At 40.8% G+C, this 17,584-nt stretch overlaps 1 protein-coding gene across 4 annotated transcripts in view; it reads right to left on the bottom strand.

The window, feature by feature from the left end:
* Positions 1–17,584, bottom strand: part of lcp2a (lymphocyte cytosolic protein 2a) — a 39,334-nt gene that overhangs the window by 12,197 nt on the left and 9,553 nt on the right. For all 4 annotated transcript variants that reach the window (XM_030068359.1, XM_030068362.1, XM_030068360.1 and 1 more), the window contains 16 exons: positions 14,706–14,771; positions 14,537–14,565; positions 13,932–13,972; positions 13,590–13,779; positions 8,958–9,028; positions 8,099–8,165; positions 7,234–7,308; positions 7,120–7,139; positions 5,917–5,936; positions 5,223–5,330; positions 4,352–4,376; positions 4,243–4,258; positions 1,756–1,852; positions 1,498–1,550; positions 599–705; positions 85–159 (listed from right to left, as the gene is read on the bottom strand). In XM_030068359.1, coding sequence (XP_029924219.1) covers positions 85–159; positions 599–705; positions 1,498–1,550; positions 1,756–1,852; positions 4,243–4,258; positions 4,352–4,376; positions 5,223–5,330; positions 5,917–5,936; positions 7,120–7,139; positions 7,234–7,308; positions 8,099–8,165; positions 8,958–9,028; positions 13,590–13,779; positions 13,932–13,972; positions 14,537–14,565; positions 14,706–14,771 — 1,060 coding nt within the window. The remainder of the gene's footprint in view (positions 1–84; positions 160–598; positions 706–1,497; positions 1,551–1,755; positions 1,853–4,242; positions 4,259–4,351; positions 4,377–5,222; positions 5,331–5,916; positions 5,937–7,119; positions 7,140–7,233; positions 7,309–8,098; positions 8,166–8,957; positions 9,029–13,589; positions 13,780–13,931; positions 13,973–14,536; positions 14,566–14,705; positions 14,772–17,584) is intronic.

Below are 17,584 nucleotides of genomic sequence, written 5' to 3'. Positions count from 1 at the left end.
CAAGCACCACTAATCAGATCTGGATAGAGTAACCTGTGTCAGACCACATCACTGAAATGCATCATTTGTGTGTGTGTATCTCACCTTGTTGACTTGTTTCAGACAGCCTTCTGCCTGGCCTCTTGTCACTTTACCTACATACCAGCGGGGGTCAAGGTCCTGCACACACACACACACACACACACACACACACACACACACACACACACACACACACACACACACACACACACACACACACACACACACACACAAAAAGAATCTTTCTTGAAAAACTGTAGTTGTCTGGATTAAAAATAAAGATCTGGTGGCTGACTACAGTTCTTGCCAAAATGTGGATGGTTTAAAAGTAAAAAAGATGCACAGAAACACTGATACAACACTGCCATCTAGTGTTCATAGTACAATAAAGACTGTCCCTGCATTTTGTATTAGTCTTGTAAGGCCCTAAGATGAAGTGTTGCTGACTTAATAGCCAAATCTTTTTATTTTGGAAAAAAAAAAAAATTAGAAATACACCTCAGCTTGAAATATAACTAAGATCTGTATATTTGTGCAGTGAATGAGCATGACGAAGGAGAGAAAGAGAGATAGTTACCTGTGTGTGTTGTGTGTCAGTGGGTGTGGGCGGCATGCAGGCTACAGCAGGACGAACCGACTGTCTGTCTGGTCCAGCTCTGGAGCTGCTTCTGTGAACACTGATGGCTTCACAGCACAGGAAACAGTAAAAACTACTACTAAAATCACTACTACTCCTACAACTACTACAAACACTACTACTGCTACTACTACTTATAACTGCCAGCCTTGAACATCCGAGATAAACATATCACAAAGGACCGTGATGAGTGCCTCTCAGTTTAACAAAACAAATATCATGTACCATGTAACATGTACAAATACCAATCATGCAAACCTTGAACAGATTCTGATATCCTACCTGTAATGGACTAAAATAACAACAGTCGTGCAGTGATTTTTTTAACAAATGTGAAAATCTGTCTGTATTTCACACATCTGTCTGTAGCTGTCTTTTGAGACCATAAAGCTGCAGTAAAGAAGATTCCAAAAGAGACTCAACTAACAAATGCAAGTAAAAAGCAGGGAATAAGCATATAAGTTAATGATTGACCCTATATTCTCATAAGCGGTTTTGCCATCAGCGAGTTTCTCATAAATGATGGGCTTATTGTGGTTTTGTGTTCCAGTGTCTATTTCTGCTATTTAAACTGAGAAGGGTAAAATCAGGAAGGCTGGCAAGTATTACTGTTGCGGCTGCTAAAATAATAACAAAGCTAATAAATAAAAATACGTTAAATAAATCTGATTCACACTGAAAAAATATGACATTATTTAACCAACCAAGAAGTTACCTACTATATAAAAAGTAGTTGTTTAAATTCTTTTCAGTTTATCATTCTGTGGAAGTGTTTTATAGAATTTTAGAAATAGTGATTAGCAGTCAATTTAAGAATAAAACTCTGTAAGTGTTCTTACCAGCCTGCAGTTTGTGTGGCAGAGAACCAGCAGTAGGAATACTGGGTGGTAGACTGGGAAATGAATAACATACATTATTCAATAATACACACTGGAATGTTGGAGACAGTACAAGAATGTTTTTTTTAAGTAAGTAAAAGTAGGCCTAAAATTGAACCCTGAGGCACCCCATTTACTGATTTAAATGTGCTGTTACATATGTGTTGTGTATGTGTTGGTGTTGATTTAGAATGGACTAATCAGAATGTGTGTCCAGACCTGTCACTCTGTCGCACAGGAGGTCCAGGGAGTCCTGGCCGGGGGGGCAGACCCTTGTTCTGGAGGGGGAAAGTGTGGTGCCTAGCAGGTGGGACAGCTGGGACAGTAGGACAGATGTTAACATATGGACACATGGGGGTCTGGGTTTGACAAGGCTAATGCTAAGGATGAGCAAGTACACCACTATCTGTATCTGTATCTGTTCAACCATCTACATTATCTGTACTTGGAGCGAGCAGGGCCTAAACCGGAAGTGGGTGGGGGTTGACTGCAAATGGGTGGGACTTGAACCAGCATGTTATTTTAAGCTTGAAATTGATACGGGTTGATCAGAAGTTGCTATATTTATTGTTTATTAGAAAACTATTTACAGTACAGGCTCACAACTGAGCTTCATTTGATGGTTATGGGACTGCAGTTGGCACCAGTGACAAGCTTAATTTGGGCCGAGGATCGTCCCGTGTCTTGACGGACAGCCAACTGGATCCTCTGGCTCAGGGCCGCTGAAATTTTTTTGGGTCTACCACTTGACTTTTTTGTTCCATAACCCTCAGGATCTTTTAGGAAGTTAAAAATGGCTGTCTTACTGCATCCAACCTCAGCAGCAATGGCACGCTGTGAGGGCCTTGTTGTTGGGCCTTGCTTATGCAGCTCAACAATTCGACCGCGTTCAAGGAGAGAAAGCTTTTTTGCCTTTGCCATCAGGAGGTCATGACAGTGTGGATACACTGAAAATGACACTGAATCCACATTTCTGCCAAGATTTGGGCTTTTAAAGGCAGCGGTCTTAAACTTTTGATCAGCTGATGAACAGTCTATTTCAGTTTAATGGTTGTTTGCAATAAATTGCCTACTCAATTTTTTTTGTCTCACTCCCATTTCTTCTTTTTGCATTTTGAAGCTCTACTTAGAACCTTCTTAAGATCCAACAGTGCAAAATGTAAATTCTTGCAATTTCTCAACTGGTCTTAAAATTTTGATCAGGAGTGTGTGTGTGTGTGTGTGTATATATATATATATATATATATATATATATATATATATATATATATATGTGTGTGTGTGTGTGTGTGTGTGTGTGTGTGTGTGTGTATATATATATATATATATATATATATATATATATGAGTACATACATAGTACATACATACATACATATATATGTATGTATGTATGTACATACATACATACATATATATGTATATGTATGCATATATATGTATGTATGTATATATATCTATATATATACATATATACATACATATACATATATATATATACATATATATATACATATTTAAAGCTAAATTTGTAATATTTATACTACTACTATATTTATTTTTATGAACTACAGTGAGAAATAAAATACAAATAATGTACTTTGTGTGTTCAGCTAATGTATGTGTTTAAGTGGTGTGTGTGTTAAGACTGTGACTCTGCACTGCGTCCGGTATGAGTAAAGTTTTCCGACTGACTTTATATCAAAAACCAGCCGGTAAGAGCGAGCAGATGATAAAAAAAAAAAAAAAAAAAAAAAAACCTGCGTGGTGTGTCGGCAGTGACGCCAGTTGCATTCAGCCCTAACCCTAACTCTGCTCAAAAGCAGCGCGTCTCTTACCAGTCAAGTTCAGCAGAAAATGACTATCAGTGATTACAAACCAAAGGAAGAGTGAGCTGGAAAAAACCTGACCGCTACTGACGAGAGACGCAATGTGAGCTGTCACATCTGAGTGAGTGACAGAGAGGCTGTCACTGTGTGTGTGTGTGTGTGTGTGTGTGTGTGTGTGTGTGTGTGTGTGTGTAGGGAAGGGGCGCTGTGTGTGACTGGCCACACAACATGGACACAGTCAGCTACCTAATGAGGAATTTCATTCAACACGAGCACGGATATTGACTCATATTACTTGGATAATACTCATACTCGTCAAAAGTGCTTTATCTGTACAGGATACTCATTTCCGAGTTTCCGGCTCAACCCTAGCCAATGCCAAAACATTTTGCATTTATTTTTTAATATATTGAAATTTTACTGTTCCTGCCAGTATATGCAACATAAAAAAAGAATTAAATGTTTCCCCTAGAATTTATTAGAAAGTCTTAACAGATATAACCAAACTGCTTTATATCATCACACTGGAGGAAGATGACACTAACTGGATGATGGTGAGTTTTAACAGAAAGCCAAGACTGGGCTGACCCACTGATCTGACCCTAGTTTAAAGATATGTCATCTAAATGTTGAAGAGCTGGTGCAAGCTCGTTTGTTCTTTGTACTCAGAGATGATTGCTGCTTCATACTTGTGTGACTGAAATTTGAGTCAAAATAAAGGTGAACATGGAGAGAACCAGAGAAAGACAGGAAAAAGGAGAGGCAGAGGAAAAGAAACAGTGATGGATGGAAAAAGTAAAAGAGATCTTTAGAAAAAGGGCGAGATAAGAATATACTGAAAGACAGAAACCGGAAGAGAGGAGAGAGAGAGGCCTCACCTCCTTCATCATGTGTCTGTTGATGAGAGAAAACAGGAAATAGGGGGTTAGTTCATTCTGAACAACTGATGACATCACACCACAGCTCTGCCCCAAATGAGAAACTCACCTCATTTCTCAAATCTGCTCCAAACCTGCAAATTCAGGCCACAAAGACAATATGTCATTAGTGTCATATCACACAAGCTCTGACCTGTTGGTAAAGAAGCTGTCTGATCAGCTTGTTGTGTGACCCGAACAGAGGTTGCATTTTAATCTCTGTGTTCAGGAATTATTTAGATAACAATGTTAGCATTAAACTGCTACTACTTGACTTAAAGTCATGTTTCTAACCATCTTCATTTATTTGTCTGTCAACCGGATATCTTAAAAAATTACGTATTATGTAATTTTTAGAAAATTTGGGGGAAATCTAGGTTTTGGGTAAAGCAACAACTGAATAGAATTTGGTGGTGATCAAAATATGTGGTTTAACCATTAGATGATGATTATGATTATAATAATAACAATCATGATAATAATAGAGCTAAAGACTTAATGAGAAATCCTAAGGGTTGGTTTCGTGTAACAGGAAATTGTAACTTCAGTTACAACTAACATGAAATTGGATTTGCTTGTGGTGCTTTGCTCACTTGTCATGAAGTGTTGTGTTTGAGATATCAGGAATTTGTTATGAAATAGAATTCAAACGAACTGTCGATGACTATGATGTGTATATAGTGGGTATAGGACAATAGGCAGCAGCACTGTTAGTATCTAATGGAGAATAAAAGGAAAAAGAAAGGAAAGAGACAGGATGACTTGCAAAAACCAATCAGGCCATTTTGCAATCAATGAATCTTGTCTTTGAAACCTTACATGGAGCTGCCAAGAAGAGCAGTCACTGGTGATTATAATATTACTAATGTGTATGAAATGGAAAAAAGTGTGTTTGTGTTTGTGCATGTACGTCTACATGTGTGTGTGAAGTATGCTCTGACCTGTTAGGAGGTGGCCTGGCAGAGGAGTTGCTCCTGCTGACAGAAGTGGTGGGAGGAGGCGCAGGCAGTTTGGCCCAGCTGGATGGTTCTGGGGCCTCTGGCTGGGGCCTGGACACACATTTTATACAAAAAGTGCCAAAAACACTGTAAACATCCACAGTATTAACAACGACAGTTACAGCAACCAAATCAGCTCCGCTAGAAGCTACAAACAAACACACATTACAGTACAAAAACATCAGAAACAAGAGGGATATCTCATCCCATCGGCATATTTTTTACATTGCTTTACCTTGCTCTATTTGTCTAATTATTTCATTTTTTCTTTTCCTGTGTTTTCTTTGGGTAGGGTTTTTCTTTTGTTTTAAATTGTGTATATTCTGATTATTTTAGGGAGCCACATGATAGACCCAGTGTTTTGTTTTTGGTTTTTTGTATGCTAATACTAAGAATGATGAAAATTATAATAAAAATGGCATAATAATAAGATGTAACCAAGTCACATGTTATATAGATACTGGAGCACATATATTGTGCCCCAATGTGTACATCTACAATATCTAGATTAATTTTAAAGGAGGAAGACTAGATGCTGGACAAATGCAGAGAAGACAGAATGATGAAGTAGAGATAGGCAGACACTGCTACAGACAGCTTGTATGTGTATGGGTGGGTGGGTGTGTTGTAAACCTACCTCCAAGGGTGTGTGGGTGGCTGTAAGAAACACAGAGATGAAATCAACAAGTTTCCTTCCTCATGGTGCAAACCTGTTTTGAATGTACTGCTGAAGCAGAGAGAAAACACTGCCTGCCTGCTCATGACAAGTGTGTCTTTAGCACAGAGACGCCAATATCAAAGGATAATGCACCATGCATATTTCAAAATGGGGCAGAAATGACTGCACTTTTTCAGAAGGCAGTATTGAAGCTCATTATTATTATTTACATTACATTATGAACATTATAAGTCACAATAAACTAAAACAAAAAACAAAAACAGGATTTGGGGGAAAAAAAACAAAACAGGAAACTGCATGCACTAGGACTGCTCAGCCCACATTATTTATTTATTTATTTATTTAATTAATTGTTTGTTATGAACATGTAAAAATAAGACATGAGCTCCCCTACAAACATGTTTTGTGAAATTTTGGAACTCTAAATTATGACTTGACAACATTCTTAAATGTCATGTCCTAACATTATTAAACACTTTCTTTCCAACTCTAGACCCAGCTGAATTACTATAGGAATACTACAGAAATATTACAGGTGACAGTGTGAGCCCCCCTGATTTCAAAGTCCATTACCACTGACCCAGATGAGCTCTCAGACCTATCCCAGCTATGAGAAACAGACAAAATATACTGATAATGATTTTGCAAATATTACCATTTCAAAAATGTATTATCAGCAGTATGCTGCTACCTGTAGCATTGTAATAGCTGACAGAAAACACAGCACCAAAAAACTAAAGCATATTTGTTTTTGTAAATCACAGAATATGTTACAGTTTGGTTTATTGTATTTATAGCAGAGTATCACTTCCTTTGTGAAGCCCATGAACTCGGATTTCCCCTTAAGCAGCTTCAAAACCCCCTTTTTTCTCTCCATACAGCAGGACAGCTTCATTGAAGCTCTAGCACACTGACACTGAGTACAATATTCAAAGCAAAGATGTCGCTGCTTTCTTCCTGCAGCATCACATCAAGTGGACATGTTTGGGATCTTTGGAAACCTCTGGATCTCCACTAGAATTGGCTTTGAACAAAGCTCGGCCACACAGTGATGACAAAGCCACTGATGGGACCAACAAGTGCTAATACTGATGTGCTAATATTATCAGGTCATTTGTGCTACATTACTGTGTAAATGCTGTCAGGTAAATGTTAGCTCACCCTGTCCACTGTGTTGCGTCCTGTGGAAATGACAAAACAAAACAAAAAAATGTTTATGAATAAGACAACATCGAGTCAAGACAGAATCATTTCTCGTCTGACACAGAGACATACCTCGTATTGGAGACTGGTTGGACCCTCTGTCTCTGCTGGGCTTTTTGTCACGGAAGACCTGTGGTGGTTCAGGAACTGCAAAACACACAGCCACATGTCTAGGTGTGCACTCATGAACAAATCTGACACCTTATCATTATTTTGCCATTTCTGAGAACAGTAAAAAAAAACAATAACAACAAAAACATATTTGATCTATCCACAAAAGTGGAAAAAAAATCAGCAATTTGACTCAGCAGAATGAATATTTTTGCGACAGCGTATTAGGACGCTCTGGAGGTCGGGCGCCTCCTTTCTCATTGATCAGCGGAGGGGGCACGGCAGGCTCCATGGATACAAGCCATCTAAGCTTTCACATTTTAACAATATACATTATCACGTTATAACGTGAAACTTATCAGGTTATAACATGATAAGTTTCACGTTATAACGTGCTACTGGTACATATTTTTTCTTCTGGCGTGGCAGCAATACGCTTCCATACTAATAGGCCATCCTATATTTCAACACATTACATCTTCTAAAGACTTGAAAGTCCAACTCAAGCATCGAAGTTCATTTCAAACATGAATTTTGTTTGGTACATATTCAGAGGAACAGGTGAGAGGGAATTCAGAGGTGAAATTAACAGGTGGAAGGCAGAATGAAAACACTGTTTCCAGCCCCCTAATAGATCCAAAAACACTTAACAAGCACCTGATCAAAGGCTGAAGGAAATAATAAAATCATAAGACGTCAGTCACAGTGTAACAGCTACAGTCACCCGCCCTGTTTTTCACACACTGTTGTTTTTGTCTTTGAGACAGCAAACCACATGTATAATACACATTCTACTGTGTGTGTGTGCTTCAGAGATGGTACTTACATTTTCCTGGGGGCCTTCCGCCGCAGTGAGGGGAATTGTCTCGTCTTGGAGGGGAGGGCTCCACTGGCTAAACACACACACACAGAATGAGACAGAATAAGGCCAGTGTACTGACATATAAGGTGGCTTCTTGCACTTGGCAACTTTGTACACTGCAGTGGATTCCCAACTGGCTTGAGAACTAATGACCGCACCAGTAGACTGATCCTCACCACCAATTTATTATTCATTTAATTTAGTATGTATTTAATATTAATACAGGAAAAAATGTAGGCCCAGCTACCTTTAGTCATGCCTTTATAAAACAATCCCTATGGCTCGACAATGCTTCTGACATCACTGTTGACAGTTAGCATTGCTGTGTGGATAGTGCATGTGTATAAGCCTCTGTGAGTGAAAACAGGGCCCTATCTCACACCTGGCACAAAGCAGTGTAAAGCAGCTCCAAGTGAAACTCAAGTGTGTTTTCTAGATTCTAACCAGCGCAGTTGTCATTTTATTATATTGTGAATATTCCGGTTAATACAGGAATAAGGTGTGCATGTAAACATGCTCAATGAAGAGACTAGGTACAACACTTTTGAACCAGGCACCTGAAGCAACCAGCCTTTTTGCAAAAGTGGACTTGGACACACCCGAAATGCACTTGCGCCATGCTCTGCAGACTGTGCACTTGTATTGTTAAAATAGATCCCCTACTCCCCATTGGTGTTTCAAACGTAGTGCCCATGTGTGCCATCTCTGGAGCACCTTTAATAGTGCATTAACAGAGAAGGACTGTTTGGGTTTTACATTGGGTTTGGGGTCACATTTTGTCCTATACCTCAAGCTCTGACACGGAAAACACACAAACACTCACCAGCCGGGCAGAGAGCGGGGCGGCTGGAGGACGGGGGCAAACCACAGGGGGCAGGTTTCTGCTCCTGTTATCTACACACACACACACACACACACACACACACACACACACCAAAGACAGCACGCAGATATGTTATTCAATAATTAGTCAGAATCTTCCACAGAGTTTACGGGGAACTTCCCTGTAAGAAATATGACTGATGCGTCATACTTACTTTGTAATTATGTCTCATCACAACACTGCAACACATTTGTTTAGACATTGCAGTGCTTTCGTTCCGTATTCATTTAGCCATGAAGCCACCAATCTTTACCGTCACTGCTACAGACTTGTGTCAAGTTAATTAGCATAGTTATTTAATCTCATTGTTACCTTAAAACTGCAATGTTTAGATGTTTGGAAATAATAAATAATACGTTTATTACGATAAAGAAGTTTTAGAATCACAACTCATCTTGAAACAACTAAGATCCTAACAAATACAGAAAGAAAAAAATTAAAAATACTCCCCCAAACATCACAGCTACATAAAATTACAGATAGTCCACAGTAATGTCCACAAAGCAAAAACAGTCTGGTTGTTATGCCAGCAGCGGACACCAGGGAGCTAGTTAACAATCACCTTTTAAATTCTGTTTTTTATTTTGATGTGTGGACTCTTAATTAGGATGCACCGATACCGAGCTTGAGTACTCTACTCGTAAAATATGTGCTGATACCACGACACCGATCAGTGTTGCCAACTTGGCGACTTTCTCGCTAAATCTGGCGACTTGCCAACTCCCCATGGCGACTTTTTTTGTTAAAAGTGACTAGCGACAAATCTAGCGACTTCTCCTGGTGTTACTGGAGACTTCTGGTATTTTGGAAACTGACATGAAAGCACGTATCGTTCCTCTGCAGTTCCTGTTCTCAGCGAGCAGCAGGTGCTGCCGCGAGCCCCAAAGTCCTCACAGGTGGTCACAGCCTCGAGCCGCGCGCGGCAGTCGCAGGCGGCTGCAGTCCGGAGAGGAGCAGAGAGGAGCAGACAGGAGACCCACCACTCCACGGCCAGGCAGCAGATGAATCGCGCATGCGCAAAGCCCAAATTTGTAGTTCTAAAACATATTTAGGATGTTTTTTACTCACTTTTTGTCTCTCCTACGATGTTAATCCTCTCCCACAGCGTCCATTACAATCACGTGCAAATGGCCAATTATGCAAATTAGGCGATGACGTCATTTGGCGACTTCTAGCGACTTTTAGAACAACCCATAGACATAGAAAGATATATGTCTGTATATGTCTGTGGGACAACCATTAGCTACTTTCCTTACTGAGGAGTTGGCAACACTGACACCGATACCAGTTTGCGGAAGAACGCAGTTTACGTTAACTGACTGCAAGGCGGGCAGTGAGGAGTCATGTCAGCGGTGTGGAAATATTTTCAGGTGGATGAGAGCGAGCGCGACAAAAACAAAGCAGAATGCAAATTATGTTCGGCAAAACTGTCTAGAGGAGGGACCAAATCTGCAATTTACAACACAAGCAACTTGATAAAACATTCGAAATCCCAGCACAACACAGAATATAAAGAGTTAACTAGCAGCACTGACAAAGACAACCAACTTTGCAGCAGACGCTGGCGAGGCGGGAGAAAATGTCCAGAGGCAACCCGCGTGCTGGGATTCCGGCGTCTTCTCTGCTTACTGGAGCCAAGGTATGAGATTCCCAGCCGTCACCATATCACAGACACGGTGCTACCGAAGCTGCACGACTCCGTGAAAAAACACATCCGCGTAAAACACCAGGGCTTTCAAGCCTCATGCCCAATGTGTGAGACTTGAGAGCAAAGGCAAAGAAACTCTCCAGCTACAGCAGCGCACTGACCAGTGTTGCCAACTCTTCAGTAAGGAAAGTAGCTATTGGCTGTCCTAAAAGTTGCCAGAAGTCGCCAAATGACGTCATCGCCTAATTTGCATAATTGGCAATTTGCACGTGATTGTAATGGACGCTGCTGGAGAGGAATAACGTCGTGGGAGAAACAAAAAGTGAGTAAAAAACACCCTAAATATGTTTTAGAACTACAAATTTACGGGAAGGGCGGGACCAACGGCGGCTTTGCGCATGCGCGATTCATCTGCTGCCTGGCCGCGGAGTGGTGGGTCCCTCTCTGCTCCTCTCCTGACTGCAGCTGCCTGCGACTGCCGTGCGCGGCTCGAGGCTGTGACCACCTGTGAGGACCTTGGGGCGGGGGAGGGGCTCGCGGCAGCTCCCGCTGCTCGCTGAGAACAGGAACTGCAGAGGAACATACGTGCTTTCATGTCAGTTTCCAAAATACCAGAAGTCTCCAGTAACACCAGGAGAAGTCGCTAGATTTGTCGCTAGTCGCTTTTGACAAAAAAAGTCGCCATGGGGAGTTGGCAAGTCGCCAGATTTAGCGAGAAAGTCGCCAAGTTGGCAACACTGAAAGGCAGAGAAACTCTCCAGCTACAGCAGTGCACTGACATAGAGCATGTTTACATGCACACCTTATTCCTGTATTAACCGGAATATTCGCAATATTCCGGTTGCGCACGTGTCATGTAAACACGCACTGAACCCGATTAAGGTCATATTCCGGTTGGAGAGAATTCCGAATAAGCCCCCTGGAATATTCCTGTTCCAACCGGAATATTGGGGCATGTAACCACCTTAGTCGGAAAACTCCCCGAACCAGAATATTCAGTCACGACTGCGCATGCTTGACCTGCAAGGAATTCTGTGGCGTCTTTGTTGCTATGGTTACCTGCAAGCGGGGAAAACAGCATGGCGAACAGCAGCAAGAGCCAGGAGACTGCAGTCCACCTTCAGCTAATGAAAGACTTAAATATCACGGAGTATATCGATGGGAGAAAACATAGAAATAGCAACATAGAAATTCGTCTGTATTTCCGGCAGACCAGACGCCTATACGCGTGCTGCTGCCCCCCACGGCTGAGTGTCGCATTACGTCAGAGAGTGGAATACGCCGAAACACGGGGGCATGCCAAGTAACATGTAAACGGAATATTCCAGTTGCCGCGGCGCAGTTACCTTAACCGGAATATTGAGCCGAACCGGAATATGGGGTGACGAAGAAGTCTTCTTCCTCGTCTTCTTCTTTTTTTTCTTCTTCTTTTGTCGCTATTTCTATGTTTTCTCCCATTGATATACTCCGTGATATTTAAGTCTTTCATTAGCTGAAGGTGGACTGCAGTCTCCTGGCTCTTGCTGCTGTTCGCCATGCCGTTTTCCCCGCTTGCAGGTAACCATAGCAACAAAGACGCCACAGAATTCCTTGTGAGTCGAGCATGCGCAGTCGTGACTGAATATTCTGGTTTGGGGAGTTTTCCGACTAAGGTGTTTACATGCCCCAATATTCCGGTTGGAACAGGAATATTCCAGGGGTCTTATTCGGAATTCTCTCCAACCGGAATATGACCTTAATCGGGTTCGGTACGTGTTTACATGACACGTGCGCAACCGGAATATTGCGAATATTCTGGTTAATACAGGAATAAGGTGTGCATGTAAACGTGCTCATAGATTGTGTAACAAAGCGAAGAGATGCCACTCCGCTCCACTTTCACTGGCTAACAGCAGCACACTGGCTTAGCTTGTTTATTCAGAGAAGAGGTATCACTTTGGCTTATTTTTCAATCTATGTTATCACATGCATCCTACTGCTCATTCATTGGTAGCTGAATTGTTAGGTCTTTTTGATATTGTATTGTTGATATTGTAATTTACATTTTTAAAATAGTAATACCGGTAATAATTTAACATAACACTCCCCGACGCCGCCACCACCAAAATCTCACTCTGAACTCAAAGAGAGCCCTGAAACATCCGCATAAAACATATCCGCAGTGTATAACAATTTTGTTAAATTTATGTTTGTACTGCAGTGAAACTTGTGACAGTCACCCATGTTCAAGAAAAACATGCTGAGGAATGTTGTTCAAATAACAACATCTGTGGAAAAATTAAAAAAAAAAAAAATTCAAAGTAATTCTATAATATGTAATGGCATTATTAAGTACTCGGTATTGGTATCGGTGAGTACTGAAATGCAAGTACTCGTACTCTACTCGTTCTGTAAAAAAGTGGTATCGGTGCATCCCTAGTTTTAAGCGATCTCTAGCAGTCCTCTATATAACAACAATATGGTGTAGTGTAAAAACAGAAGCAGACTAAAGTGCTTTCCAAGAGGACAGCACCCAAATGCTATACAGAGGACATTAAATACAAACTTAAGAGTGAAAATTCAATCTAAGATCCAAGAGACCTAGGAGCGGAGCGCCAGTGAATAAGGTCTCTGATATAAGATGAGGCCTAACCATTAAGAGTCTTGCAAAACAATCAACAAGATCTTAAACTGAATTCTAAAATGGACAGGGGGCAATGGAGAGAGGCCAGGATTTGAACTTTGCTGACCACAATGTGTGTCAAAAACTTAGCATTTTCCTTTAAGTGCCCTGCTCAATTAAGGGCACTTTGACAGCAGTTGCTGAGGATATAAAAAAAAATGTCCCCTCTCCACACAGATTTTCAGTCTGGGAATCAGAATTGCCACCTGCCAACATCTCTGCCATGTAGACTGCTACCACCTCAGTTCCACCCCGGGGTTACCTATGTAGTCACTGTCTCCCATAGGCAGGGTGGGGTACACTTTGTGAGACAGGTCCTCAGGAGGTTCAGAGGGAGGGGGCTCATAGTCGTTGTCATTCACCCCAAATCTGTCGTCCAGGTCCTCAGTAGGGGACTCGTAATCTCCCACGCTCCCCTGGTCATCGGGCTCCTCGTAGTCATCATCGCTCTCCTGATGCAACAACAGAAAGAGGAGGGGATGTGAAAACAGATGGAGATAAAAATGAAGAGATCAAGAGAAAGAGAGAAACGGGTAAGGCAGGCAAAGGGATTCGCAGATAAAAAGACACAAAGAGACAGGCAGAGCAAAGGAATGACACTTACAAATTCGCCCTCCCCCCAGCCAAGGTCTTCAACAGGTGCGTCTGTGGAGATGGAGACAGTGAAACCCTTCAGTCAACCTGTTCCCCTCTGAATATACTGCCATGGACAATATTTCTTCAACCTGATTGTAATCATTGTGATTAGAGTTTCCAGTTTACCTGATGACATGGAGGCGAAATAAAGTGATCCAATAAGATGTGTGTTTACATGCATTACATGTTTACATGCATCTAAACAGAACAAAACTTTTTTGACCTGCAGAAAGTGGTTCCGTCTGTCAGGAGGTGTCTAATCTGCAGGAACTATAAATATAATCCAGGATAAGTCATGTTGGCCAGCAGAGGCTCTCCCATCAGGCTGCCCATAAGACTGTAAAACTGGACCCAGACTGGGTGGTTTTAACTTTTAGCCTTGTAACAGGCAATCTTAAAACTTTCCCTGCTAAAATTGAAAAGTGAAAGTGAAAAGTGAAAGTGAGCAGATCTGATCTGTCCTCAGATGGTCCAGTATTGATGGCTGATTGCCCATGAATTCCTACAGAAATGTACACATCAACTTACAAGCATTATAATATTATTAATGTAAATTTATAAAATCGCTCCTACCTGGTTCCGGATACTTTGGCACTGTGGGTCTTGGATGGAGGGAGAAGGGAGCAGGACAAAAGAAAAAAAAAACCCACAAAGATAGAATGATAAAACAAGAGATCAAGAGCTTCAAGGTGTGATTATAAGCCTAATACTGCTGTAACTGATCATTTAAAGAGGTACCTACTTTTTACTAAACAGGCCTCTCCTCTCTTCCTTCTTACTGATCTCATTGCAGAGCTTAGAGATCATACTGAGAAGAGAGGGGAAAAGTACATAGAGAGGAAGAGGAGAACAATATTTAGAGGAGGAAGAGGAGGAGGTAGTGAAGAAGGATAACAGACACACAATGAAACTGAATGACTTAAAACTACGAAAAAATGATGAGCTCATTTACTACACCATAGACATTCTTTACATTACTAGCAACCATTTCCCTAAGCATACTATGGTTCCCTTTCTAAATCTAAATCTGATAAAATAGAGAACAAAGATTACAAGTTCAGGGGGCCTTCACATGTTCTGCTGCTCCAAATTTAAAAATTGTACGCAGGTTTAGGAGTCATGGATGTTTGAAATTAGTTTGTAAAATAAGCATTGCACCCGAGACTGCTTTGTAGTGGAGACACAGCACGTTTCTGCATGGAAAGCTTTTCTGGTATAAGGAGGGATGGTGCATTCACGTGCTGTTGGGTATATCAGGAACACACATTTCCCAGATGGTAGTTAAATCGACTATCATAAATAGACATCATTTTGAAAGCAAAAGCAGTCAAATGCACACCTTCATCTTCATGTTTGCATCTGGATTGTCTGGTTTGTCTTCTGGATTTTATATTTTAATATGAATTCAACGCTGTTTTGTTGTCAACTCATAAGTCCTGTATGTCAGAGTTTATCCAACAGCATGTGAATGCACCAGAGGACCTGCAGGCTCACAGCAAAAAGGTAACTGACCAAAATAAACCCAGGCAGGGTGATCACTGTGAAGGATTATCTCATTATATCAAGCAGGTTTCAGGCTTCTGCACGCTGAATTTCATACCATGACAGACTTAATGGAAAAAATGCAAATGATGCATGGAAATCAGTAGCAACACATTCAGACATTCAAAACAGTATGGCATGCTTTGGAAAATAGTAAGTAATGATTTAAAGTATGTATGTAATTCAGTAAATTGATGTATAACAAAAATAAAATAAAATAAAATAAGGAAATAGGAAATAGGAAAACAGCCTCATGTTAAAAAGATAGCCTGAGTTCTTCCCCATATAGTGGTATTTTCTCCTCCATACGAGTGTAATAGATCGTCCAAGTTTGACTCAAGTTCTTCAGAATGTATTAAGTGGATCAGGACCAGCAAACAACACCCTTTTGAGAAGGATGCAAAACAGCACCATTTTTGGTTTGGATTTACTATAGAAGCTCTTTTCCAGCCCCCTTACTTTCAAACTGGTGAAAGTATTTTCTTTCCTAGAACCACCACTGTATCACCGCACAATGGTGCCACGTCTGTATTCATTCAATTTTAACCCCAAACAAACATGTGTTGTTGTGCATACTTAAAAACATTTTTTTTTTCAGCTCAAAATAGTGTTTGCTGGTCCAGATTCACTTCATTAATTTTGGAGAAGAACAGTCCCAGTGAGGCGCTCGTTCTCGCCTCAGGGAAGCAGCTGATGGGATCAAACTTGGAGGATCTATCACACAAGAACCCACTTCAAATTTTATCATAACCATGTCATTTTTGGAATGCAGAGCCTGTGGGTAGAGGGGTTCTCTCAGCTCTTTGAGGAGCATGTAATCCTTCAAAATAGAAAATATCAGTGGTGGAAAGAGTATTGCAAACCGCTCCTCTAGTAGAAGTACTGTTCGCCTGCTGGTATCTGACTGCAGTAGAAGTAGAAGTAGTGCAGTAAAAATCTACTGAGCTCCTTTTTCCAAACAGTAACTGTGTTAGCTGCGATCTTTTCCATGCAGTTAGACAAGGAGGAGAGAATATGCTGCAAACTACATGCTTTTAAAAGGGCATTACGCTAAACTAAAAAGACGACTCTGTAGACTCAACTGACACGTGGAATAAGCAGATAATATGATGGATGAGTCTACATGGTTCTCATTGTCAGATCAACTCACTAATAGTTTACCCTTTTTCTCCACACGTACTCCATGTTTATGCCAGATGAGTCTAAATGGTCCTCACTGCTCTTTGTCATCATGCAGCTTTTATTGTGAAATTTGGAAATGACAAAAAGTAGAGCCAACAAAGTGGAAGCAGCTTCCTCTTCTCATCTTGGCTGGCCGAGCATTTTATTTTGAAAAGTTCCACAATCTGTCACGGATCATTTGTTCTCTGTAATGAATATGGTTTAAAATGTAGTGAAGGCCAAAAAGCAAGCACATATGTACAGAAGTAAAAGTGAAATTGCTGACTCAAAAAAGTTCAAGTACCCAAAAAGCTACTCAGTTACAGTAAGATGAGTAAATATAATGAGTTACTTCCACCTCTGGGAAATATGATTCCTGAATTTGGATTCACATCCATCACTGAAAGTCACACTCAGTGTTTATTTTGTTTTGTTTTTGTGACACCGTCGGGTCATGTGATCAGTTTGGGAGGCAGAGATTGGTGCGTGGCTGGGTGGCTCAGAAGCACGGAAACAGGCATCCGCACAGGAAGTTTCAGTTTCGGTGGGCCGAACCCAGAGTCAATCTTGACATTCCACCGCCACGCTGTTACTTCTGTAAATTTAGTCTTGTCGTGATGATTCATCACATTCATCCCTGCTTTGGTCTCAGCTGTTGCACTGTAGCACAGAAGGCAGTGCCAGAATGTTTGTTTGTTTGTTTCTGGATCTTTAAATGTATACTGTAATTAATGACAAATAAAGGCACTAAACTGCAAATCCCTCTCTCATTTATCTGAAAAAAAATATCACTGATGTTCAGTGTACCAAAGTACCAAAAATGGAGACAAGGTTAATATAAAAACAGGAACTTGGGGATGACAACTTTAAATTATGATTACTTGTAAGTATTTGTATGTATTTAGGAGGCCAAACACC

This window comes from Myripristis murdjan, chromosome 14 (assembly GCF_902150065.1).
Source record: "Myripristis murdjan chromosome 14, fMyrMur1.1, whole genome shotgun sequence".
In the NCBI taxonomy this organism is placed as follows: Eukaryota; Metazoa; Chordata; class Actinopteri; order Holocentriformes; family Holocentridae; genus Myripristis; species Myripristis murdjan.
Note: the sequence above shows the minus strand (reverse complement) of the source record. Positions and strands in the feature narration are given on the sequence as shown.